This window comes from Petromyzon marinus, chromosome 6 (genome assembly GCF_048934315.1).
Source record: "Petromyzon marinus isolate PM22_M1 ecotype Great Lakes invasive population chromosome 6, UKy_Petmar_22M1.pri1.0, whole genome shotgun sequence".
In the NCBI taxonomy this organism is placed as follows: Eukaryota; Metazoa; Chordata; class Hyperoartia; order Petromyzontiformes; family Petromyzontidae; genus Petromyzon; species Petromyzon marinus.
This window is the reverse complement of record NC_133672.1, coordinates 16,623,642-16,650,837: the sequence shown is the minus strand read 5'-3', so window position 1 is coordinate 16,650,837 and position 27,196 is coordinate 16,623,642. Positions and strand designations below refer to the sequence as shown.

At 51.1% G+C, this 27,196-nt stretch overlaps 1 protein-coding gene across 3 annotated transcripts in view; it reads left to right on the top strand.

Annotated features, from left to right (window-relative positions):
• ESRRG (estrogen related receptor gamma) overlaps nt 1-27,196 on the top strand; it is a 113,916-nt gene that overhangs the window by 71,075 nt on the left and 15,645 nt on the right. For all 3 annotated transcript variants that reach the window (XM_032947667.2, XM_032947669.2, XM_032947666.2), the window contains exons 2-5: nt 1,207-1,700; nt 4,190-4,306; nt 21,533-21,658; nt 23,225-23,386. In XM_032947667.2, the coding sequence (XP_032803558.1) occupies nt 1,220-1,700; nt 4,190-4,306; nt 21,533-21,658; nt 23,225-23,386 (886 nt within the window). In that variant the 5' untranslated portion in view covers nt 1,207-1,219. The remainder of the gene's footprint in view (nt 1-1,206; nt 1,701-4,189; nt 4,307-21,532; nt 21,659-23,224; nt 23,387-27,196) is intronic.

Sequence of the window (27,196 nt, the reverse complement as noted above, 5' to 3'; positions counted from 1 at the left end):
TAGACAACTTCAACTTTATCGACCAACTCCATAACAATGATCGTGTCTCGGGCACTTACCTATCAAACTGCTTTTTCCACTTACACACGAGGACTGTAGTGTTGGTGGTGGTAGTGGTAGTTAGTAGTGGTAGTGGTGGTGTTAGTGGAAGATATAGCACTAGCGTCACCACCACAGAAAGGCCACAGCCTGGGCCGCTGGTCCGGGGCGCTGGGGTGCCAGTAGCTCTGGGCAAGACGCCCTCACTCCATGAGCTGACGGCACCGCTGGGCTGATCTCATGTGTGCTCGGGGTGTCCGCTCGCTCCGCAGGCGCTCGGGCGGCTGTGCCGTGCCGGGTCCCAGCTGATTGGCCGCACCCTACACCATGAATCACCACTGACGCTAATAGTTCCCCGTGCTGGTTAAGGGGTGCTGCGTTAGGTGTAAAACATGACATCTTCACAATTCTGCGGTGCACTTAAGCTCGGCCCCACGCTCACACCCTTTCCCCCTCCAGCCAATATCCTTAATGAGGCCAGTAATTAATTGGTGTCCTCAAATCTCCTGATTACTGACATGGAAGGCAGGGCTGCAGGATTAACCCCATTCTCCCTATCCACTAAGTCAACAGACAGCAACCAATTCCACAATAAATGACTTCGCTGCAGTACGTAGCACCACAAACTGGTAATGTCTGTCGTCCTTTGCTCCCACTCTCAAAGCCTAATTACCCGTGTGCGCCGAGCTCCGTGTGCTCGTGGGAGGCAGCGCACACTCCCTTTACCAGGAGCCTGCCGCACGTTGTGCCGAACAAGCGGTGTTTGCGGCGGCGGCGGCGGCGGCGCACAGACGGTCAGGAGCCCTGCGCTCAGATCAGATTCACGGGCCTTGCCCGTTCGCCAGTTACGTCTCGGAGAAAACACAATGCGCACTCTCTTGAACTCTGCAGATGTATAAGTGCATCGTCTTTATCGAACAATAAAGATATTTAATAAAAAGGCCACTTGGTTTAAATGTTGCTGAACGTATATTATTCTTCCTTAGGGTCATTTTAATTTCCTTGTATTTTCACGACGATACATCATGCCGTATTGACTGTGGAGTGACTGATGCTGACGGCTTTTGCCTTTCAAGAAAGTCCCAAGATTTATGGTAATTTATCGCTCTTGTATCCCTTGTCCCCCGTGCTGCCCCCGCCTGTCCTCTCTATTGACGTCGTTCCCAGGCTCCTAAGCAGGATGTCAGCCAAAGATCGCCGCATCGATTCCAACGGGGGCTCATACATCAAGACGGAGCCGTCGAGCCCCAGCTCCATGCTGGATGGCATCTCCAGCAGCCACCACAGCCCCGGTGGCTCCTCCGACGGCAGCGGCAGCTACTCCACCGCCGGCAGCATCAACGGCCACCACCATCATCACCATCACAATCACCACAACCACCACCACCACCACAACCACCACGGCCTGGACTCGCCCCCCGTGGGCTTTCACGGCATGCCCAACGCGGCGGTGCCGCGCCGGCGCTACGAGGACTGCTCGGCTGGAGTGGGGGGCGGAGGCCCCCCACAGCTCACGGATGATCCCACGGCCAAATGCGAGTACATGCTCAACGCCATGCCCAAGCGCCTGTGCCTGGTGTGCGGGGACGTGGCGTCCGGCTACCACTACGGCGTTGCCTCGTGCGAGGCCTGTAAGGCCTTCTTCAAGCGCACAATCCAAGGTATGGGCCTTTCTCAAGCGTTCTTCGACTTCCGCGGCCTCAGAATAGTTTTCTCTCTCGTGAAACGGCACTCCGCCGAGTTTGAACGCCTCTTCTGTGACTTGGCCTTCGTGCGGTAAAAACACCGATTTGCTCCGCTGCTAACAGCCCCACGCATTTGCATGCGCTCTTCACAAACCGCCTGTGGCCCACATTGTGCAGGATGAGTGCGGTGGAAGTGGTCATGCCAGAGATCTCTGGGCAACGGCTCCTGCTGCTGGTGGCTCCGCAGTCAGAGTTCAAAATCCAGAGCGAACCTGGAGTCCCCTTTTGAACCCATACAGATTTTGCCAATAATCGCAAACTGTTATATGTTTGCGAGCATGCACCTTCCGTGTCCGGTGGTCCAGAATGATATAAATTATTGTCTCTTATAACAGCTGCTTTATACACGTGCATGTCGCGTTTTTATTATTGTGGCACGACGCATTGCCATCCACCTGGATACATTACCCAAGCCGAGAGTCCCATTTCGTGAACCCCCGTGCCTTCTCAGATTTCTGCACTCGGTGTACTCCTTCTCAATGTGCCAAAGCAAGTTTTGCTTCGATGGAACAAAGGGTTATCGAACTAATTATGGGCGTTCTTGCAGTTTATTGAGAGTGTTGTGCGTTAGATTTGCGCATGTCATTCAGTGTGTGCCGGTGCCTACTGTTGTGTCAATACAAACATACACGTTTTTGTGTCACCTGATATTGCGTTGTCTGGCTGTGTGCGCGCGCACGCGCGCGCGTGTGTGTGTGTCTGCACGCGTGGGTGTTCCGCGCGTGGGTATGTATATGCATGCGCGTGTGTGTTTGCCGAGTTGAGAAAGAGACAAAGGAGCAACAAAAATAAGAACACATTACTTCAAAAGGGCTGTGCTCCTCTGTGTCACCGAGTGAAATATTTGGGTCTCATTTTAAATGCGCTCTTGTCCAGAGCAGCCACAGTCCTGCGTGGTAATTACGTAAGTGCTCGACGCGCGCGGTAATTGGATACTGGCATTACATTCTAAATGCAAAAATTACTTGGAATTAAAGACGAGATGAAATCAGAACGGACAACAAAATCACACGTTTCACTTCAGTAATGCTGAAGAATCCGAGTTTTTATCTCTGCATTTGCATCTGAATTGGAGTGGAGTGGCCCGGGATCAAGTGAGGGGTTTTTCCTGTCTCTGCGCCTCGGCGCAGCGAGGGCTGATTAAGTTCTGACGCCTGAGGTTGTCCACTCGGCAAATTATCGACAGTGGTTTGCTTTCTGCTTCTCTGCTTTTTCCGATGCCTGGCTTCGACCGACCGTGTTTTGTCAATATCAATCAGTGTTTACTAAGTGTGATTAACTCTGAAATATTTCATCTCGGCTTGCATCCCCAGGGGCCAGAGTGCTAATTACGCTAATACGCATGTGGTTCAATGATCTGTAAAGGTTTCTTGGCTGCTTCTGATCCAGTGTGAGGATGATGCAGCAAGGCCCCTTGTGTGCCCTGTCTTGTCTAATGAGTGGCAATACCACCCGGACAACTTCACTCAATCTCACCCACACAGATCACTCTTCTCTCACTCTCATCCACACGGATCGCTATTCACTCACTCTCATCCACACAGATCACTCTTCACTCACTCTTATCCACACAGATCACTCTTCACTCACTCTTATCTCCATGGATCACTCTTCACTCACTCTAATCCGCGTGGATCACGCTTCTCTCTCTTTCTCTCATCTACATGGGTCATATTTCACTCTCACTCATCCGGCATGAACTACACTCGTCACAGTCTCTCACGTTTAACATCTACTGTATATGAAGAATTTGAAGAATCCCATTCATAATGAGAGATGTCGTTCCTCTTTGAGAATTAAATTTCACCACATTATGATTGAACCCAAGTAAATTTTAGCGTCAATTAAGATTATCATTAAGCACATTTTAGAGGATTGTGACCAAATCATCATGGATGCAGTTGAACTCGTCAAATCTCAGAGATTGAGCATGTCTGAGACTGGGTGGCGCTTGGATGGGCGACCACCATGCATGGCAGGTTGTTGTAGAATTATCAGCTATGTGGTGGGCAGCGGAGGGCAGTACAGCAAAATCGATGGTTGAACTTGCTCCCCGCTCTTCACCAACGCAACACTAAGCAGCATGGTGGAGTACAGTCGAATAGCCCCAACAACCGGCGTGGCTTGGGGAGACCCTCATCCAGCAGCAGATGGACCAGGGTGTCTTCATGTTCGTATTTTGAAATGGTTGGTCTGGTCGCTGTGTGTGGAAGCGTGCTGTGTCTGCCCATCCAGGATCCGCCTGGCGCTACGAATCGCCCCTCACCGCAGTCAACTCGAGCGCTGGCACATCTTGCCGTGTCTAATGTTCTTGTCTCCTGCGTCCGCTTTGTGTTGCCACATCGGTGTCGCCGTTTGCCGCCGTCGCCGCCGCCGCTACTATCCACCGCTGCCCCCGCGCGCAGGGAGCATCGAGTACAGCTGCCCGGCCACCAATGAGTGCGAGATCACCAAGCGGCGCCGCAAGTCGTGCCAGGCGTGCCGCTTCATGAAGTGCCTCAAGGTGGGCATGCTCAAGGAAGGTGAGTGGCCAACGGCGCGCGTGTGTGTGTGTGTGTGGCGCATGCATGCATTTTCACGACCGGGGTCATTCATCATCTCGACACGAGCGGTGCGTCTCCGTGACCTGAGTGCGCATCCTCCCCACAGTGGCGAGCGAGGCCACGAATCCAATTTCGTCGACTGGTGCCTCTCGGCACGTGCCGCTGACAGTGCCACGTGCTCGTTTTGCGGCGTTGCTCACCGGCGTACGCGGTGATGGAGACCTCAACTCTTGAGTCGCTTTTGTGCCAGCAAAGCCCCACGCTCTCCGAGCATCATTATTTGGGCTTCACGGCCGCGAGTTATTCGTGGAGTTTCGTGCATCTTGGTCGAGGAGGGGGTGGTCGTTCTATGGCTGTTTCCAAGAGGAGGCTTGGGGGGGGGGAGGGTAGGGGGGATGGCCCGGGGGGGCGGTGGTCTGACTAGAGGAGCCCGGGGGAGCCGTATGTAATCGCAGCGATTGCGGTCGTCACAGGGGAGCGGGGGTCCATGCTCTGAAGCACACACATGCGAATGGGAGGTGGAGAAGGAGAGGGCCCGGCTTCGGATAAGCAAGTGCCAGCAAAGTTAACGTGCCTGCGTCTGTCGTCTATCTCAGCAGCATACAACACTGTGGGTACAATGACGGCAAACGAATAGAATAACGCTGACTCGGATAAATCGGCGTTCCACCGGCGTTAACTACCGCCACCTAATGCCGTGTTGTCGATGTGTACACCGTGGGGGCAGCACTTGTTACGGGACCTTTTATTTTAAATTAAGCCGGCGCTTGCGCAATGTTTATATATATAAAAAAAGTATTGTTCGTCTAAATGAACTAATGCATTAACAAAAATTGGCTGCGCAATGAAACCTTGGAACAGTTATACAATTTTCCCATTTGCATAGCAGAGTATCATTAGAGAGAAGGAAAAAGGCAAGGGCGATGATGTGTAAAGAGTTTGTTACTTTGCAGCGTAATGCAACCTATTAATCATTATTCATGTGAGAGACGGCCCGGCGAGGAGGGGAGTCCAACTGAATGCAGCAACGTGGCGCCTTGATGCCCGAATAATAAAGGAGAGTAACTCGTGCTGGTAATTTGTGTTTTAGTGTTACAGATGGCTTTGTCGTCCATCATGTTTACTGATATACTGGGTTCTTCCCCGACTTCATTTTCTAAATGTGTCTAAATGCACATTTACCCTTCCTTTATGAATGTTATCTAATACCGAGAATGTACTCAGCGTTATTAATGCCGGGCATGCCGGACACACAGACGTAAGTGGTGCCGGTTGCATCTCTGGGCATTTGCATGCAAGCCCTGTCGATTTGAAGCTCCTTCTGTTTAATTGGATTCACCCCTCTCGAGGGCCGTTTGTCATTCCCGGCCGCGTCTGCGCGTGTTTTATTGTGTGCGCCGGGTTTTTTAAATTTTTATTTGGGTCTGGACATTCCGCCCGTCATGCGCGCGACATGCCAACGTGCGGGCGCCCTCAGCTCCCCCGGCACAGAGAGAGGGGGAGAGGCTCAACAGGATGACGCTCCGAGCCCTCACAGCTCCGCACTCCACCTTCACTTCACCCTCACTCCACCTTCAATCCTCCCTCACTCCACCCCTCACACTCCACCCTCACACTCCACCCTCACACTCCTCCCTCACTCCACCCCTCACTCCACCCTCACTCCACCTTCAATCCTCCCTCACTCCACCCCTCACACTCCACCCTCACTCCACCTTCACTCCTCCCTCACTCCACCCCTCACTCCACCCTCACTCCACCTTCAATCCTCCCTCACTCCACCCTCACACTCCACCCTCACTCCACCTTCACTCCTCCCTCACTCCACCCCTCACTCCACCCTCACTCCACCTTCAATCCTCCCTCACTCCACCCTCACACTCCACCCTCACTCCACCTTCACTCCTCCCTCACTCCACCCCTCACTCCACCCTCACTCCACCTTCAATCCTCCCTCACTCCACCCTCACACTCCACCCTCACTCCACCTTCACTCCTCCCTCACTCCACCCCTCACTCCACCCTCACTCCACCTTCAATCCTCCCTCACTCCACCCTCACACTCCACCCTCACTCCACCTTCACTCCTCCCTCACTCCACCCTCACTCCACCTTCAATCCTCCCTCCCTCCACCCTCACACTCCACCCTCACACTCCACTCTCACACTCCACCCTCACTCCACCTTCACTCCACCCTCACTCCACTCACACTCCACCCCTCACTCCACCTTCACTCCACCCTCACTTCTCCCTCACTCCACTCACACTCTACCCCTCACTCCACCCTCACACTCCTCCCTCACTCCACCCCTCACTCCACCTTCACTCCTCCCTCACTCCCCCCTCACACTCCACCCTCACACTCCACCCTCACACTCCCCCTCACACTCTCCCCTCACACTCCCCCCTCAAACTCCCCCCTCACACTCCCCCCTCACACTCCCCCCTCACACTCCCCCCTCACACTCCCCCCTCACACTCCCCCCTCACACTCCGCCCTGCACCACACGGCAGTTTGCTCTCTGCCGAACACGTTCCCATCGCGCAGGGCGCATGCCTGCACTGGGCGCTGTGTGCTGCTGCTAATGTTGCTGTAAATAAGGGCTCCGGATCAATGACGACCGTCATCACTGGCAAATGCGCGGACTTGAAAACCATATTTGTCACGATGAAGTCTGCTTGATTTACAACGATCCAAACTCCGCACGCACAAATGGATTGCGCGGCACCGCCCAGTTGTTTATGGTACTTGTGTTTGATGGGCGTTGCGCGGGGACGGAATAAAAACCTCGCCTGCCGTTTCTCCATCGCTGTCGGCGGGGGGGTGGGGTGGAAGAAGCAACCGCAGATGAAACTCTGATGAACGCAGGAGGAGCGGCGCTCTCACTGTCCTCTTCGTCGGTCTGACGTGTGCGGACACTTGACGAGGCGTGTGTCACAGGAGGGTAATGGGGCCACGATGCCGAACTTAGTCGTAGGTGCCACGCCGTCATCATCAGCGCGAGCGGCGGGGGTGGAGGGGGGGGGGCAGTCCCTCCGGCACAACACAAGACTCAAGTCCCCCGCTGAACAAAGAGCCTCTGAGAGAGAGAGGGAGACGAAAGGGGGTGGTGGGGTTTGTGCTGTGAATGGTGATACTTTAGATTCTCAAACGCATCGCATCACTCACCCAATATCGATAGAGGAATATTAATAAATTGAGCGCGGTCGTTTATTGAGAGATGACCTGCACGAGCGATTGGTGCCCACGGGAGCGACGGAGTCTCTTCTGTCGGTGCAAGTGCCGTACGTGACGTACCCTTATCTGTTTGTTCATCCGAAGCATCGTAATCGTCGTCATGAGCACTGATCAATCCACTGCTGGATGAAGGCCTGCCCCCTGTCTCTGCCTCCCCCCCCCCAAGCTGTCATCATCTCTCATGGTCTTGCAATTCAGCAATCCATCTTGGCACTTGCATGTCAGCTGATTTCTGCACTCTGTCTCTGCAGTGGACATCCTCTCAGGCGTGTTCCTTCCTTCAGTTGCTCCTATGTCTCGAGTCTCGACCGCCAGCCTTCATCTCTCCTCGCCATGCATGCTACCCTCAGTCACATTTCTCAGCAGTCAATACAATGTCTCCAACCTGCGTACATTCTCCCAAGCATCCGTTCCTCGTTCTGTCATCCAGTGTCATTCCGTGCATTCAAACTCTCCACGCTTCTTTGTCCACGTTCAATCTGTCGTTCCCTTTTCTTTGTCAGTGTCCATGTTTTCAGATCCATAAGTCACAGTGGGTGATGTGCACTGATTAAACGCGGTCTTCTTTAGGTAAATTGCTACGGTGATTTTTATCGTTAGGTTCAAATTTTCTCACAGCACCGCAACCTTTTGTCGTCTGCTTCTTTATTTAAACGCTGTTTACCTCGGTTCACGTTCAATAACCGTCCGAGGTATACATACTCTATTGTGTTTTCCATTTGTCTTCCTGCTACGTATATGTGTAATTGTTTGGAAACCCAGTAAACTTTCCAACGTTGGGCCAACATTGCCACGTGCTCGGGACCGTTGACCCAAAGTTTGCGCAGCATTCACCCAGTTTCGTGTTTTCTGGGGAGATTGTTGTATGCGACTTTAGCCCGTTTATCGTTCTCTATAATTCCGAGTTATTTTTTTCTGGATAGTATCAAGACTGTTATCCGGCTAATCCAACATGGTTCATGTTTTTTCCATTTATAATGATGCCCTTACTTCTCAGGTCTAATTTTCAGAAAACATTAATATGTCCCTGTGAATAGCCTTACTCTGCTTGTCTGACTCAACTTTGTAATACGTACTAATTTCAAACGTTTATTTTATTTAGGCCCCTGATTTGTTAGTGGTCGGATGATTGCATCAATTTTCAATGCGATTTCATAATCCGCAGAGGCCCTGCGTAGTGTTCATGATAATCCTTTAATCTTTTCCAGGATCTGGTGGATAGTATTTATGTGGTCGATGTTAGAGAATCATTTCTTCAACTCTGCTTGCTCAAGTGGTCGGTCGGCCTCTAAATTCCGTTTTATTCTATTCCCAATGATCTCCCTGAACAATTTATATACGTGCGATAAGAGGCACCTAATGGGTCTTCAATTCCTCCAGTCGATTTTATCAGCCTCATTGAATAGAAGAATGATTGAGGTATCATTTCCAAGATTGAGGTGTTTAATTTCTGTGTAAACGTTTAGTAAATATATCCGTTAACTTTGTCACAACAACTAGTCTTGCTTATTTGATAATGTCCATAGTGTATAGCTGCTGGTCCAGGAATATTAAATTTTTTCATCATGTGAAGGGCAGTGTCTACTTTTTTAGGTATCTGGAATTTCCACCCCTTCATCAAAACCATGGTTTCAAGGCAGGGATAGACGATGTTTTTGCTATAGATCTTTGCATACAATTTCAATCAAGGGTTATGGTTCCAACTCTTTATCTGAGGAATGCCATTTGGGAATTGTCAATCGACACCCTCATTTCTGCTGCTTTAGTTTCTTTCTATGACATCCATCTTCAACCATTGTCGTGCTGCGTTCTCCGATGTTACATTTATTACCCATTTGAAATGGTCGGCACCAACTTTGACCTTAATGAAACATTTTTTAAAATTATAAAATGATGAGAAAAAGTAGACTCGATCCCCAGTCTGAATATCGTGGATGGCCCGTGGTGGCTTGGAGATGAAAAATCTGCTTAAATTACTAATTATTGGGAGAGGAGGACTGTGCACTGCGATAAGTGGCCCTGTCCTTTAAAGGTGTAAGAGCAAATGCGGCTCCCTGGAAACGCGGCAGCCGCCTGTGACCTTTATTTCTGTCCCTGTTGGCACGGCAGCGCCTCGGTGTCACAAAGAGCCACTGCGATAAGCGAGCCAGGGACGTGCAATCCGCGTCACGAAGCGCTGGTGGAGCGTACGTGGCAGGGCTCTCGGACGCGCCGTCGGGTTGTTGCCGCGTATTTGTGCGGCGTGGTGTCCGACGTTTCGCACACCGCGCGCCGGGGGGCTTCTTCAGTTCGGTGCCTGAAGAAGCTTCCGGCACGCGGTGTGTGAAACGGGCGTCGCGCCGAACAGCGCGCGGCATGCAGGACAAGAACCACGTCGGACGGCGTTGCGGCACAACTGCAAACACCTGCGCGGTACAAAATTGTTTTCAAGTAAATTGTACACTGATCAGTGCATGCAGGCAAAGTGAGAGCGGTCGAAAAGTTTTGATAGCGGAGGTAGAAACCGAGTTATGCCAGTCCAACGTTAGTCATGTTCTCAGTCAACCACGTAATAATACATCAATTGATGTCAGGGGTGAACATATTTAAGAGGAAATTGATAAAGCGCTGGCCTTGCGCGCACGGTGATCGTCGAAACCTCTTGAGTGGTTTTCATTCCACGTACGAGCGTGGGTGCAGCGTGGATATAACCGCGTAGTGTAGTCATATGTGCAGCATGGATATCATCGCGCGTAATGCATGAACGCTTGCGCGGCATAAATATGATTGCGTGTAGTGTATGCGCATGTGTGTGCAGCATGGTGCTGGCCACCCACCACCTCGTGTGCCATGCCGGCCTTCGTAGTTGCTTGCTAACAGCCCTTGCCCCAAAAGTCGGTGAAGGCTATAGGGGGTGATCTTTGTCTGTCTTTGTGCAGCGTGGACAGGAAGAGGCCCTCATCTGTAGCGCCAGTAAATCTGAGCCCTAAAAAGATAACGGGCAGCAGGGTAACCCCTTCCCCACAGCTGCCCCCCACCCCCACCCCCACCCACCCACCCCCACCCCCACCCACCCCCACCCCCACCCCCACCCCCACCCCCACCCCCACCCCCACCCCACAAAGACAAAGATCCCCCGTATAGCCTGAACAGACTGTTGGGGAAAGTGCTATTAGCGAGCACCTATGAAGGCCGGCACGGCACACGAGCGAGTGGGTGGCCGCCTTTGTCTCGCTAGTTGCGATGTTTACACACCGCACTAAGTACTGATTTGAGGCTGAGTCGACCTAGAGGAGACCCATAATCGGTTCAGATAATCGTCACCAGTGTTGGCCATGAGCGGGAATCGAACTCGGGTCGGCAGGTGTAGCGCGACACGCTAACCACCGCTACACACCCCCCGACCGACAAAGACAAAGACGCACACACCTAGGTGCGCGAACGAGCGAGTGCCCCTCTCAGTTGTGGACTGCACGCGTGCTGACATTAAAACTGCACTCGAAGCCCTCTCCTCGTCGCCAGCTGCGCACGTCTCTGTGGGTGGGAGGGGTGGAAAAGAGGGGTGGCCATGCCCCCCTGCATGACCTGAGCACCCCGATGAAGGCCTGTCACTCGGCGTGTTCTCAGTTTGGGTTTTTTTCTCTCTTCACAGCAATGTTTTAATTATCGGGTATTTTTACTCCGCATACCTCATGCACCAAGATGATTCAGATATTGATCAAATAAATGCTTCCTGAATAAATGCAGTGTCAGGACCTTCATATTTGTTACACTTTTCTCCTGGGACTGCATAGACAATTAAATGCTTGGGGGTTGGGGGTCTTGGTGGATGGAGGGGAGGGAAGGTGGGGGGGAGATGGAACATTTCTGGATCGTTGGGCTACTCCCTTAAGCAGAAATCAGTGTTTTCTCAATTTCCCACTCTCCCTATCTCCCTCCCTCACTTCCTCCCTATCTCCCTCCATCACTTCATCCCTATCTTCCTCCCTATCTCCCCCCTCCCTTCCTCCCTATCTCCCTCCCTCACTTCCTCCCTATCTCCCTCCCTCACTTCATCCCTATCTTCCTCCCTATCTCCCTCCCTATCTCCCTCCCTATCTCCCTCCCTCCCTTCCTCACTTCCTTCCTCCCTATCTCCCTCTCTATCTATCTCCCTCCCTTCTTCCCTATCGCCCTCCCTCCCTTCCTCCCTATCTCCCTCCCTATTTCCCTTCCTTCCTCCCTATCTTCCTCCCTATCTTCCTTCCTCCCTATCTCCCTCCCTATCTCCCTCCCTTCCTCCCTATCTCCCTCCCTATCTCCCTTCCTCCCTCCCTTCCTCACTTCCTTCCTCCCTATCTCCCTCTCTATCTATCTCCCTCCCTTATTCCCTATCACCCTCCATCCCTTCCTCCCTATCTCCCTCCCTATCTTCCTTCCTCCCTATCTTCCTCCCTATCTTCCTTCCTATCTCCCTTCCTATCTCCCTCCCTCCCTTCCTCACTTCCTTCCTCTCTATCTCTCTCTCTATCTATCTCCCTCCCTTCTTCCCTATCGCCCTCCCTCCCTTCCTCCCTATCTCCCTTCCTCCCTATGTCCCTCCGTATCTATCTCCCTCCCTTCTTCCCTATCGCCCTCCCTCCATATCTTCCTTCCTTCCTATCTCCCTTCCTCCCTATCTCCCTCCGTATCTATCTCCCTCCCTTCTTCCCTATCGCCCTCCCTTCCTCCGTATCTCCCTTCCTTCCTCCCTATCTCCCTTCCTTCCTCCCTATCTCCCTCCCTTCCCTATCGCCCTCCCTCCCTTCCTCCCTATCTCCCTTCCTCCCTATCTCCCTTCCTCCCTATCTCCCTCCCTATCTATCTCCCTCCCTTCTTCCCTATCGCCCTCCCTCCCTTCCTCCCTATCTCCCTTCTCCCCTATATCCCTCCCACCCTCGCTCCCCCCGTCTCTCCCTGGAGACGCTCCCTCCTTTACTTTTGGCCACAGCCTCCCCCCCCCCATCCAGAATGCCCGTCTGGAAAATCCTGAGGTTTAATTTTTTCTTCCTCCAGTGGATGAGCCCCTGTGGTATGCAGATGGTATTGATTCGGCAGTTTGATTTGGGTAGCGTAATCGTCGGTAGGTGTGGTGAGAGAAAGTAGGCGGAGGAGCTTGAGTGGCAGTTAGAAATTGCTTGCACTCAGCAGGCTGCTGTGCAATGAGGAATGCATCCCTATCTGTCAAGCCACTGTCAGCAATGTCAGCGTAGAATCTCATCATTTGTTTGGCAGGGATGGCCTTTTTTTTTCTTCTGCTTCTTCTTCCGCGAGAGACTGGATGCAACATCTTTGTCAAAAAAAAACACACAAACCTTCCCGGCTTCAAGTTCTCCGTCCCATCAAATGCGAACAAATGCTGCTGCGCTGGCGGCAGTGCTCATGCCGCGCACGAGCCTCGAAGCATCGGCGTTGCGCTGTTAAGCCACCGCCGCCGCTGCTCCACTTGGTGTCATAAACGCTTCGAGTCAAAAGCCACAGCGGTTGTTTCTCTCGCTGTGGTGAGCGCAGGGAGCCCGTGCTCATCTCTAGCTCACACCCCCACGAGGTACTGGTGGAAACTCCACATTCCTGTGGTGGGGTGGGGGGGTGCCTACGAGTCACTTCAAAGTGCAGCCACTGTTGAATTCTACACAAAGTGGTCTCAGTTGCATTGACACCTCTAGGGATGAGTGGCTGAGCTGGCCCCTGACCACGATTTGAACTCGAAACCTTCCAATTGGGTGTTGCGTATTCTTAGCACCACGTGACCGAATATGACGATGATGATAAATACTAATAGTAATAATTCGCTGGTGCGCAAACACACGGCGTGCGTTTTACATCCGAGTGCTATATTAAAATACCTCTGCAAATATTTCCAGTGCTAAAGTCAACAAAGATGCAGTAGGCAGGGAGGGTGTATTGAGCCCACAGTCGCCTTTGCAGAAATGACACCTCATTCTTCCCCACCTGCATTATATCACCAAGAAAAAACGCATGTTAATGTAGCTCTGCGCGGCTGAGGGTGCGCGAGTTCTTTTGACGTATGCACCATATATGGCGCTTGTGTATAAACACCCTTGCCCGCTCGCTATTTGTTTAGTGGACGGACACCTCGGGAGGGTGCCGTGGCGAGTTTTCATCTTGCTCAACAGCTTTTGAAGGCTACCATTGAATGGCCGCGTGGAGGGATTGCGCTGAAAGGTGCTGTCATCTCAAATCCTTCCAGATTGCTTCTCCCCTCATCTGTCAAATAGGTGTCACAGCCAGCCAGACAGAATTAACAAATAAAAAAGCAACGTATTACATGAAACATAACAGTGGAATTAGCCAGGTATTGACCGGCCTGTCCATCTGACAGCTTTTATTCCCTTTGTTTCCGTCAGGTTTTATGATTTAGGCGAAGGCTCGGCCTCCCTAAGCTGTAACTCAGTGAGGCGGAGCGGGCGCTTTGTGTGTGCGCTCCGCCTTCTGTCTTCGCTCGTGCGCACAACCGCTCTCCACTTTAATTATCGCAGACTCTATCACGGCCCTCATTTATTTGGTGCCCGTGTTTACGAGTGAGTGAGCGCGCAGGTTTTGCCGAGCCCCCGATTCAGTTTGCCCGCTCGCTCGCCCGCCGTCAGGAGCCCTCCGCTTGCTCTCCCTGGGGTGACGCGGCTCGTCACCGCTGTTAACTGTAATTAATTTGGATTTATTACAGCCGCCTCCAAACAAAAAAAGAAAAGGAGCACAAATGAACCTGTTCCCCCGTTAATGCATGTTAACTAGTTTCATTACTCCTCTGAACCCGTCGCGCATTTCCCGTTTGCACGGCTGTCTGCCTAATGGATGTCATACTCTTGCCAGCGGTAAATTTGTCGCTAAGAGAGGCACCGGCAGCTGGCAGACGACAGGGACACGCGCGCGTATGCGCGTGTGAGCGGGCGCGCGCGCGCGCGTGCGTCCGCACGCACTTGCGCGCGCGTGCGTGCAAGGGTGTGCGTGCTGGAAGTGTGAGACCGGAGTGGGGTGTGGGTAGCTGATGTGGGGGAGGATCTCGTGGGACTGGAGAAGTGTACCCAACCTCACTTATCTTGTCAGAACCAGGCACGACTGCTCGAGCTGCGGCGGCGCTACTGCCGCCCGGGTTAAATGACGGCGTCCCGAGTGACGGGTTCAGCTCTGACCCCGGTCACGGGGAGGGAGGTCCCCCGCCGAGGGTCCCTCTCGGCGCGTCACACCTTGGGGAGCGCCAGCTTTGGCGGGCGGCGCTGGCTGCTTGCCCTCGTTGCGCCCAGGGATGATCGCTCGGGCTTTGTCAGCCACAGATGAGGCGGCGATCTCACCTCCATGATGACCCTCATGTTCGTTCTCTTGTGTACGCCGTCTTCAGTTTTCTGACCGAACGTAGCCGTCTTCGGGTTCACAATGAAACACGTCAGAGATACCCACCGCAAGCCTTTAAATGTTTCACTGGAACTGTCGGTGACGCATTTGTAAATTTTAAATAACACGGTGTTTCTCCCAAAAATGGAGAGATCGTGTTGCAGTTGGGTGGAGGTGGGGGGGCAGGCAGGAAAAGAACACGAGTGGCTCAGACACCATACCAATCCAAGGCGGCGATCGCGTAGCAGGGCCGCATCTCTGCAGTTGAGCTGAAACATTGCATCCGCCAGTGCTTCGTGCGGCTTGCCTGCTCTGATGAGGTTTAGGCCGGTCACGTCGGCTGCTGGGCTTCAGCCCGGTTATGTCAACCTCAAGAGCGGGGCCCGGAGCCCACCGAGCATCACCGTGCGGTCACGACGACGCGACGGGGGCCGGCGCCACAAAGGCTCTAGCGCGGGCCGCGGCGCTGTCCCATTCACAAGGGCCGGGGCCTCTCGCCGCGTGATGAATGGAGAGCACGGCTCAGCTCCCAGTCACTTTGCCCGAATTGATTATGGTTTTAATTTCATCGGGCTGTTTACCTTTCTGCCGCCTACCTTTAATGCCCGCTTCCCTTTTTTGGCCGCTTAATTGATGTTTTGGCTCTGGAGAGAAGGATCCCCGGGAAGTATTTTTATTCCAAGCCTCGTGTCACTTTAGATCTGATCAATGCAAAATCCATTATTTAAATCAATATGGGGTGAGGGGAGGGGAGTGTTACTTGAGAGATGGAAGTAGGGCAGCTGCAGGAACCCCGCGTTGTCCGCGGGCATCGGGTGGGTGGACGGACGCGCCGCTCTGGCCCCACGCTCGTCCGCGTGTCATTTTTAAGAGGACAGTTTATAGAGTGAGCCAGAAATGAAAGCTGCAGATCGGTGGATCCCATTCGGCCGTGGCCACCACCAGGCGTGATGAACAGCGGACACACTCTTCACGCTCCGCATGATTTACACCCTAATTTCACGTTAGGCTGTCGTAAAGTCACTCTATATGTCTTGCTGATGGTTTAGAACAAAAATTGTCATTTATCTGAGAAGAAGATGATTTTAGCATACACTATTTTGTGCATGGCTAATGAAGAAGTTATTTACCGTGGCACCGGTCCTGCTGAAAACAGCGGAGAAGTGGTAAATATAAAACACAACGTGTCAGCACAGAATCGGAATAGGTGACACAAAGCCTTTGCCATTGCAGCACCAACGTTTTAGAACAACATTGTTTCCTCCCTTGAAATCGTAAATCTTTCTTTAAAAAATATTCTGAAGCAGAAGATTAGTGCTGGATACAATCACATTTGCAAATGTGATTCGTAACTTTGAGCCTTATCTGTGTATCGATAGTTACATGTTAATGTTTTATTGTGGGACTATGTGTTGTGTTGGTGTGGTCAGGGACTGTTCTTGTTGTTGTTTTGCTGCCTTACCCAAGCTTGCATTTAGTTTTTGTTTTAATCCCCAGTAATGTAAGTACTTATGTACTTCATCTATATTCATGAATTTTTTTGTAACATGCTTACATGGTCTCTATTTTTCACTCTTATTTTTGTTGTACCTTGCTTACCCACCCCTACTGGACATCTGTGAAAAATAGGTTTACAGCTTATCGGATTCCTCCAGGATAAATCAAGATTCTGATACTGACCAAGAACAAATGACGATTACATGATATACAGTGAATTTTGCTCGTTTCTGCCAATATTCGTGGAGTTATTTGACACTGCTGGTTCAGTGCTTTTAAAGTAAATTGTTGAAGGGGTATTAGGCCGGAGATTGGCTCCAAACAAAGCTTACTCTTAAGAATAACGCAAGGAGGCACATGGCATGGCCACGGAGGGGGCAGGGGAGGAGGGGGGGACACACGGTACACATTGTAGGACACGTCACACAAGGCGTGAGGCATGGGTACGGATTGCCGGATGCGGGACATGGAGCATGGCCCGTGGGAATCCCATTGTAGCGTGTGCCCTGAGCTTAGATGCCAAGGAATATATTTGGACCTTGTCACTTCTTTCTCAGCCAGTCGGTGCACCCAAGGGCCCCCGTTGGAAGTTTATTTTGCGCCAATACGGAAAAGCAATGGAAAAACCTTGCATGGAAACCACCTTCATGATGTTAGGTACTGTGAGAATGATTGCAAATTATGCCATCATTACTTGAGAGATGGAAAAATTAATTGCTTAGGACACTTGCGCATTTGTATTTTTCATTTAACACGTTCCTTTGCGCACGTGTACGCTCAGAATAAAGGTACAGCGCTATTGTGGCCGAGCTGAAATTGAGGTGCGCGTCCTGTGCAGTGCGGCAGATAGAGCCTACAGAGCATGGCAGGAGTCGTCGCGATTGCTAAAATCAAGTTGGGGGGCAGGGGGGGGGGCTATAAATGTGGTGATCTCTTGTTGCCTCTTCTCTGCGTCATCTAGCATTTCTCTCCCGTGAAATATTGTTTGTGATCTCCTCCGTGCTAATTCCAGCGCGGTAGGAGCTTCCATCAGCTCTGGTTATTGCGCCGCCGCGGCTTTGGAGTCTGGACAGTGGTGGGTTTTGGAGGCAGCGCCGCCTGCCAAAACAATGATCGAGTTTTGCCAAACAGTCAGCCTCACGCGGCCCTCGTCGTCTCGCATTTGCCCGGCCGGGACGCAAAGGGCGCTTGACCTGCGCGGCGTCAGCGACGGCTCGGCGGCGGTGTGCGCGGGCGACAGCGTGACGTGATCCCGGCCCGCCACGCCGTGACAGCCGGGGGCCGGTGCGCTCCAGCGACGCGCCATGGCAGCAGCATCTGAGGTGCGGGCTCCTGGAGCCGGCCACGTTACCAACAGCTGTGCTGCCGCCGCAGCTACCGCCCCGCCCTCCCGCCCGCCCCCCTCTCGTTGCCCTTCCCACGCATCGGCTTCCAGCGCTCACTGCCGACAAAAATGCCCTCCTTACTCGTGACCTGCGCGCGAAGTTCATTCGTCCTCTTCAATTCGAGCCACGGCGAAATTGGCTTAAGAGTGTGGGTCAAGAAGTGTCTGTGTTGAGTGACAATGTAGCGGTTAGCGCTCTGCACTATGAACCCGGCGAACCCAAGTTCAATTCCCGCTCACGGCCAACACCAGGTGATAATTATTTGAACTGGTCGTGGGCCTCTACGTCGACTCAGCCTCAAATGAGTACCTGGTGCGATGTGTAAATGTCGCCACTCGGGAGACAAAGGTGGCCGGGCGTGGTGCTGGCCACCCTCGGGTGCCGAGCCAGCCTTCATAGGTGCTCGCTAACAGCATTTGCCTCAAAAGTCTGTTGAGGCTATATAGGGGATCTTTGCCTTTGTGTGTTGAATGGCGCTTGGGTCTGTCTCGTTCACGTGGCCTTAAAGTGCACATAGCCTGGCACGAACCCCGTGGTGACGTCACCGCTACTTCCTGGCAAATGACGGTTGGTTATTGTGTGTTTACAAACATGTTTAGGGAGTGAGGTCTGCAGTCTCATGCAGTGGATCACGAAACACAGTGTCAGAAACGGTAGTCTCTCGCTTGGCTTGAATAAAAAGTATCCTGGTTGCCTCGTTAATAATGATGAATGTGCTCTGAAGAGGATTACGCTATACACATTTATGTAATGTGCAATCATTTTTGTTTCCGTATTAAAGCGGGAGAGGACGTTGGCAAAGGCACCGCATATCACAAAAAATGTGTATCCTGGCTCAGCCCAGCATGAACCGTCGTTGTCAAACTTGTGTAATATCACAGCGGGCTTTTCATAATTGAAATTATATCTTTAAATTGAATGAGCGAGCGCTCCCTTGGCCTGTGCGTGTGGATGTTGGTGCCACAGATATTCCCCTGACGTTATAATGCACGTGGCTGGCACAGGGTCATGGCGCCATCACTCCCTACGCATGGACCGATGTGGGGGTTTTTTTCTTTTTTGTGTGCAAATAAAAACACCGGTATGTTGTACATTTTGTACACAAACGCTGTCTCGGAGCTTGCGCTCATTTTTGACTGCACAACAGGGATGGTGCTGGCGTAGTCTCGATCGTTTGATTACAGCCACAGTTCGGTGCAAATTATTCCGCCGCGATCAATGCGGCACAGCGTTCTGCGGATGTGTGCTGTGCAGACAAATACACGGGAAGTTTGTTTGCTGAAAGGAAGAGGAAATCAACATTTTGGCCAACATTCAAGACACCCACCCCACCCACCCCCCTCCCTCCCTTTGATACGCGCGCAGCGTGCTAGACTTGGAGGGTTAACGAACTCATCTGTCGCTCAGCTCTTAAAGTGTTTGCCCAGATGTGACGACGAACGGTAGCGAACTGAACGTCTAATGCGATCCTAATTTAGGCGAGAAAAATCATCTTTGGATTCGCCGAGCCATCAATTAACGCTTGTAATGTATCTAGCGTTTATTTTTAGACGGAAGCTCTAGTGCAGTCGTGCTTTGCCTTGCTCAGCACGACGTTAACAAATGCTGTTTGTCAATTGCACGCGCGGCGCGGTGTTTACTTATCGGGACAGTTCAGACACATATTGATTAGGACACTTACACACATTCGTACGCCAAGTCATGGAGAGTTACACATGCAGCGTGTACATCTCTCCCGTCACTTCCATGAGCAGGCCCGCCAGCGTGGGAAGTCATTTGTCCGGCTGAGATTGGCTGCGGGATGACCGTATGCAAAGTGGAAATAGACGACAAAAAACGCCGCCTTCAGGCACGTAGCTCGATTTGTATTCCTTGCCTGGAGGCGATGACTCTATTAGACACATTTAAATCTCTGTGTGCCATCTTTATGCTTGTCATTAAATTCATTCTGTGCAAATGTTTGCAAGGAGCACCTCGGTGCGATTCCTATCGAAGTCATTAGAGACCGTAAACTGATGATAACGTACCACAAAGCGGAGGGGCCCGGTGTTATTTTGCGATTTCTAAGCAGCTGCGGTTATGTGCAGCATCGTCACGGCATTGTTACCTGACTTAGAACGTGAGCCTCAAACACGTCGCCTGACAGCTTCCCCACTCGACCTCTCAGCCGCCTCGCCCCGTTTCGCTCCGTCCTAGCGCGGACGCTGCAAGTAGACCTGACGTGGACGCACGCTCGCACGTGCCTCCGGCGATACTCGTGCTCGCTGCCCACATCCCCCGGGGGCAGGACAGAAAGCACTTGAGATGAGAGAAAAAAATCATAAGCATCGCCCTTTATCAATCCGCTGTGAACGCATTCGTGCAATCGCTAAAAAAAAGTTGATGCAGCTCGTCGGCCCGTTATGAATTTTCACTCTTGTGGCAACTCCTGAGAAAATAAATGCGCCCATATTTTGTTTGCGCGTTCTTTAACTCGAAGATGTTCACCGTGGCGTAAGTGCTGAGGCTCACATTTATTTCCATTACGTTGTGAGCAGCTTTTCCAGAGGCGATGCGCATCACCGCTGAATAATTTGTTACACCGTCTGATTACGTTGCAGGAGACAGGGAGGGGAACTGCAAGAGCTCTGTTTAATTAGTCGTAACTCGCAGAGTTGTGAGTCGAGTGCCTGGGTCGTGGAGAATGCTGGGCTCGCTCTGGGAGGAGGTTAAGCAGACTTCTGGTGCGGAACGCTCCTCAATTTTACACTCGGCATTGCCGTTAACGTGTCAAATGTGAGGTGTCATTTTTGGTTAGCTGTTTACCGTGACGCTGCGGGTCTCATGAGAAACTGGATTAATTAAATTAGGGACCTCTTGATGAAAGTAAATTAAAAGGATAGATTGGGCAAAGGACAGCGCTCTCATGTGGGATCGCTGGCCGCTGCGTGTAAATCAGGGATGCACCAGCTCAGGGCTGACCTTCCCAGCGTGGACAGGTTATTTATCGATGGCCTGAACGTTACCTCCAAGCAAGACGTTATTGACAACAGAGCCACCTAAATTGGCCTAACTGGCAATCATATGGAAGATCAATGCAATAGAACATAACACATATTCAATTAAATGCATTTGAATTCGTGTAGAAACACATCAACAATGTAGATACGTGTTAAATCCGTTTGACTCTGTTTTTATGATCAAGGTTTTTGCGATTGGAAATTTCCACACTCGTATTGAACATTTATCACGGTTAAAATGTCAGTGCGGAGCGAAGTGTCATGATGACTGCTCTAGCAATGTAACCTTCCGTGGAGACGGCAGCTGAGAGTGAGCCAGCCTGCCGCTAGCATGTGTAATTTACATCTCATATTTAAAAACTAAAATAAGGACTTGCCCTTTTATTAAATTCTGTTTCTCTCAAAATATGTGGAACTACATTTAAATTATTTAGATATCTAAATGTTATAACTCCAATTTTAATCTTCGAAGAATTAATAAATTATGTGGTTAGTTATTAAACAAACCTTTAAGACATCATTAAATACATCTATATATTTTTGCAAACACCTACATTTTAAAAACACTTGTGACTGTTGAATTTACATTAATGATGGGGGGGGGGGGGGGAGGTTGGGGGGTGCGGGGCGATGGGGAACGATGATAATGCTGGAAATAATAATGGTTGTAAAGGGGTCACGCTTCCTGTCGCTGCTGCTGCTGCTGCTGCTGTGTCTGCCTCGCACGCTGCCTTCCAGGCGTGCGTCTCGACCGGGTGCGAGGGGGGCGGCAGAAGTACAAGCGACGGATCGACGCCGAGAACAGCCCCTACCTCAACCCCCAGCTGGCGCAGCCAGTCAAGAAGCCCTGCAACGGGAGCCTCGGTGGGGCCCGCTCCACCTCAGTCGTGCGCGGCCCACTCGTGCCCGGCCGATGCCACCGCACGACACGCACTCGCATTTCCTTTCACCTTTGTGCCAACGTGCTGTTCGGCGGTGTTTTATGCACCCGCCTGGGTTCTGACGTCCCGTGTCAGAGGGACACGGAGGTGTCTAGGCTTTGGAAAGGGAGCAGCCCAAAGAGCGATAAGGGAAGGATTTTGTTCGAAATGTGTGTTCCAATGCGGTGGAGCAGTGGCGTGTGTGCCGGAGACAGTTTTGTCATGCCTGCTGTTATGAGACGCTGCAGAGCTGGTAGAATTGAGCCGTTTGTCAATGGGTAAGACTGTAATTAAATGCTTCCCCACTCGGCCGGGGCGAGATCTCCCCTGGGTGATGCGACTGAGGATTAGTGTATCACTTGTCTCCACGCTGCGCTGGAAATCCACCAGTGCAGCAGCAGCAGCAGCAGAAAAAAAAATATCACCTGGCAGCCTCGGTGCTGCGTCTAGACTTCGAGGCTCCACGGCTAAACGGTGATGGCGCAGAGCGTCTCGCCGCTCTCTCCTCCCTCTCTTCTCCTCTCTCTCTCTCTCGCGGCTTTCGCAGCTTTCCGACTCAAGCCGTGCGCCCTGCACGGGGAAAACAACCCCAGAGCTGCCCGTGATTAACTCCCCCCGTTTGGCTGCAGCCCTTTCAATTTTCACTCTTTATCTGAAGCACTGCAGATAATGCACCGGAGGGCTTTTTAATTGGCCGTGGTATCACGGGCACCCGTGTAATCTATGGCCGGTTTCCATTTACTGGGTGTCAGAGGTTCATTCAGGCAAGAAATTTTATTGTCGTAAAGTCCCAGTCCTGTTGTTCTTCTGGCTGCCTGGAACATTTACAGCTCCCGAAGCCATTAATGTTAATAGTTGTATTGATTCCACTTATGCCAACATTAACCAAGCATCTTCTACTGTCCCTTATTCTCCTTGACATGGAGGAATTGAAATGAATAAAGGGTTTGGCGTTGCGTCGACAAGAAAAATATGTTTCGCACGCATTGATTAAGCAATTTGAACAGTGAATGTGCAGTTCAAGTCAATTAATGTGTAGAATTATTGGTTCTTAAATAATAAATTGTCAGTGTTAATGAGCATTTAAGATCGTGAATGTAAATCAATAGCGTGGATTGCCTCAAACATGTAAATGAAAATAATGACATTTACTATATTATTATATTTATATTCAATTATAAAACAGTTTTTTCTCTTTAATTACTTATTATTGCTAAGTATTAGGCATGAGGACTCAATGTTGTGATTGCACGTTAGACACAAATTAAAAACGTAATCTTGAAACACGTACTCACACCCAATTGCGGATTACATATTTTTGTTTCGTATCAAATTTCTCGACGATCGCAGGTAAAATGTTCGACTTATTCTTAAACGTGCCATCGGGAAAGAGTCTTCCGGTGCAGCTGGGGAGTGCGTGGCTTCAATTTGGATCCCAAGTTCAGGACACGTGTGGTCCTGGTCCCTCGGCATCGCACTGAGCGCGCCACCTTTGCATTGCTCCCGCCAGTGAACAAGATCATCTCGCACCTGCTGGTGGCTGAACCCGAGAAGATCTACGCTATGCCCGACCCCACCGTGCCCGAGGGAGACATCAAGGCCCTCACCACGCTGTGCGACCTGGCCGACCGCGAGCTCGTGGTCATCATCGGCTGGGCCAAGCACATTCCAGGTGAGGCGGTCCCGCACACGCAAAGACAAACGTCCCTCCCGTGTAGCCTATAATGGACTTGGGGAAAGTGCTGTTAAGCGAGCACCCATGAAAGCCGGCAGGGCCACACGAGGGGATGGGTGGCCAACATCACGCCCGGCCGCCTTTGTCTCCCCAGTGGCGATGTTTACACATTACACCTAAGTACTCATTTGAGGCTGAGTTGACATAGGGGAGGCCCAGTACCAGTTCAGATCATCGTCACAGATGTCGGTTGTGAGCAGGAATTGAACACGGATAACCACTGCACCACCACTCGTCACCTATATACACTGACACATGCAGCAACAACAACTAAAAGCTGAAGTTCATCACTAATTGGCAGGGAAGTCATCACAACCTTGTGCCAGACTAGCTAGACTTTGAGGCTCAGTGAAGTGGTGACACCTCGCTGACAGGAGGTTATAGGACAGGCTCAGATGTTATGGGTTAACTGGCTGGAGTGAATGGCAGATGCACATTCACACAAAGACAAATGCAAAGATCCCCCATATGGTCTCTAACCAATCGCTGGGACAATTGCTGAGTTTTCAAGCGCACCTATTAAGGCTGGCATGGCGAAGGAGAGAATGGGTGGACAGTACCATGCCCAGCCACCTTTGTCTCTATCGTGCTGATGTTTACCCACAGTGCCAAGGTATTTATATCAGGCTAAATTGGCCATGGCCTGGAACTGAATTCAAGTAGTGGGTTAAAAACTCATTGCAAGACCACTGCACCATCAATTCGCTTTGCATACACCCACACGTATAAGCACACAAAGATCCCCCAGATAGCCGTAAATGGGCTATTGGGGCAAGTGCTGTTAATGAGTACTAATTAAGGCTGGCAAGATACAAAAGCAGAGGCACACACGCATATAATGCACACACACACAGGCCCCATGAGAGTTTGTATATCTTAGGCAAGTTTGGTAGACTTGCAAACACACACACAATAATAATAATAACAAACAGAACCACTGTTCACCACTACGTGAAAATGATGTCACGCTGACGCTTGTATCAAGTTAAATGCTCGCACACGCGCGTATACATGCAAACATACATGCAGATACACAATCTAGCCCCACTATGGTTTCCATTTGTGCACGTGCTCTCTCACACGTGCATAGGTGAATCACAGAAGCTCACACGAGCCCACGCGCGAATTGAGCCTTTAAAATAGCGTTGTGAAATTAAACATTGCAAACGTACATCACACAAAAACACTAGCTAAATTAGAAATGAAGTAAAGATTTGAAAAAATATATATAGATACCTCTTAGCACAGGTTGGATTTTCATGAAGTTGAATTTGTTTGGAATTTTAAAGTCCTGCACTCGTGTTTATGCGGATTGTGCAAAGTGTTCGTCGTGCAGTCGGTATCGCAGAGTGCATGCGGTGGCTGGCCATGCGCGAGTGTGTCTAAAATTTGCTTAATGTGACCTGGCTCTCCCCACCTCTTGTGAACCTCGGGAGTTCAGTCATGAGGATTTTTCTTGCATCGGCAAGGCACTGCGGCTCTTCGTGATGACTTTACAGCCCATTCATTGGTCCCCTCGGATGCCGCTTTAATGGATAAATAAGTATGAATGCCCCATCTAACCGCAATTAACATTTAACTGTGCCGGTGTGGAAAAGAGAGCGAGGGAGCATTGAAATAAAATCAATAGGGGTCTCTTGATATATATGAAATGCAATAAGAAAATTGATTTGCTTAATGTTATGTAGTGTTGTGGGTATCTTCCGTGGTTTTCCATCACGAAAGGTCAGGTGTTGTAAATGGACAAGAAAAAAAGAATTCTGCGAGTACTCTGTATAAAATTGAGTTACCATACTAATATCTTCTTTGCATTAGGAAGGTGCTCTGTGGCCAGTCGGGCGTTTTAACTGATTATGGCACAATGAAATTAAGTGGCTTCGATAACATAAATCTATTTGAGAGATGGGTTTTTAGAGAGAGATTAAGGGGAGCAGCGAAGCAGGCAGACATGTGCTTTGCTCCTATCTCTGCGGAGCCTGATTGTTGGCCTCCAAGCCGTGCAGCGGCTCCCTCACTCAGCGTGGACGAGCTGCCTCTCCCGTAATAGAGGAGACGCATCGTTCTTTAACATTAGTCATATTAAAGGCAGAGCATGGGAACATTAACCGTAGTATATTTAATGTGGCCCTAATTCGTCATTTCCTGCAGGCTGGGGCTGCCGAGCACTGTTGCGCTGCTCGAGCAGATCCGCGGCCATGAGAACCGCGTGGCATCGGGGCACTCTTAATGGCCGGCAAAACTCGCGCGGCAATTAAAGTTACGACGACAGAGAAAATGACATGGGGGGGGGGGGGTGGTCATCAACCGCGTTGCTCCTGCCCAGAGGCCGCCATTGAATCGGTGGAGCTGCTTCTGTGTTGGTGTTTTTCTACTGAACTATCCGGTACTGTTCACCAATGAACTGCTCAATCGAAACAAACCCGAGTCCAGCCTAGGAGCGAGCTTTAATTGGGCCTCACAGATCCGCCAGTATTGATACGGCATGGCGGTTGTGTGGAGTGCAAACTGCCTCATGCGTTGCAGTAATCGCATTACCGACTCCGTCGCCATGAATAACCACATTTCCAGCTATCACGTTGCCAATAGCTGCATTGACGGCCAGAACGTGGGTGATGTGGTGGATGGCTCCATGGACTGGGAGCCAGCGGAGGGTCCGGTAATCATGTGACGCTGCTATTTAGTGAGGATCCTGGCAGCCACTTCCCGGAACACATGAAGTGTTGGTATGAGGGCTTGACAAATAAATGAAGGTGTGGGCCGGCACTCGTGAAGGCAGGAAGCTGAGCATGTGTGAGTTCGGGCTTCTGCAGCAGCAGGGTTGAGCTGATCTTTCACGCTTTTCTGGTTTCTGCAATGCTGATGGCCCACACTGCTAATGATGGCATTGCTGACCTCGGAGCTGACACGCGGAATAAGAATCCCAGGCAACTTGTCTCAGCCCGTGTCTCATTCCCCTGTGCCGATTCCATATTAACTGTGCGCGTCGGTGTTATCGGTGTAAGATTCCATCGTACGTGCGCAGACGTGGAGGAGCGGGGGGGGAGGGGGCGCACTTGTGCTCTACTACGTCGCGATATCGAGGCACATCTGGAGGTGCCGCCAGTAAAATATAAAACGTGAATTTTGTGCTCAGGATTGACGTTTGTTTAGTGATGGAGTGAACGACAGTCCTTCCAAGCGATGATTAATCAATACTTCCTGGCTGTCAGTGCGGGGCCACTCCTCTGGCCTCCACAGAGACCTGCATGGGGCCAGGGACCACTGGGCCACAGGGGTCACACAGCCCCTGAGAGCCCTCCCAGAGGCATCCATGAGTTCCACCTATGCACTGTCAAGGGGCTTCGTGGCACGTGGCGGTGCTGAGGGAGAAGAGGAGGTGGGATTGGCTGGGTGGCTGTGAAGCACACACGGCGTTCGGGGGCTAGAAGTGGGACGAGGGGGAGCTGGTGTGCGAGTGAGGCTGCATACCGATGGGAGCATTTCAGCTGGAGGGTGATGTTGCCAATAATGCAGACCCTCGTGGCTTTCCCTTTGGCTTAGCGCGCGCGTTGATTGTGGCTTTCTAAAGATTTGCTGAGTGTCACTGATATAAAACGTAGAGATTAGTGCCACGAGCTGAAATTAATGTTCACAATATTTCATCTCTCTAGTCCACATTTGTGAAAGGTTTTTCCTACTTTTATATTATTGTTTTCCATTCCAGCACATTTCTTGTTAGATAACTGTTAAACTGCATTCATATTTCCC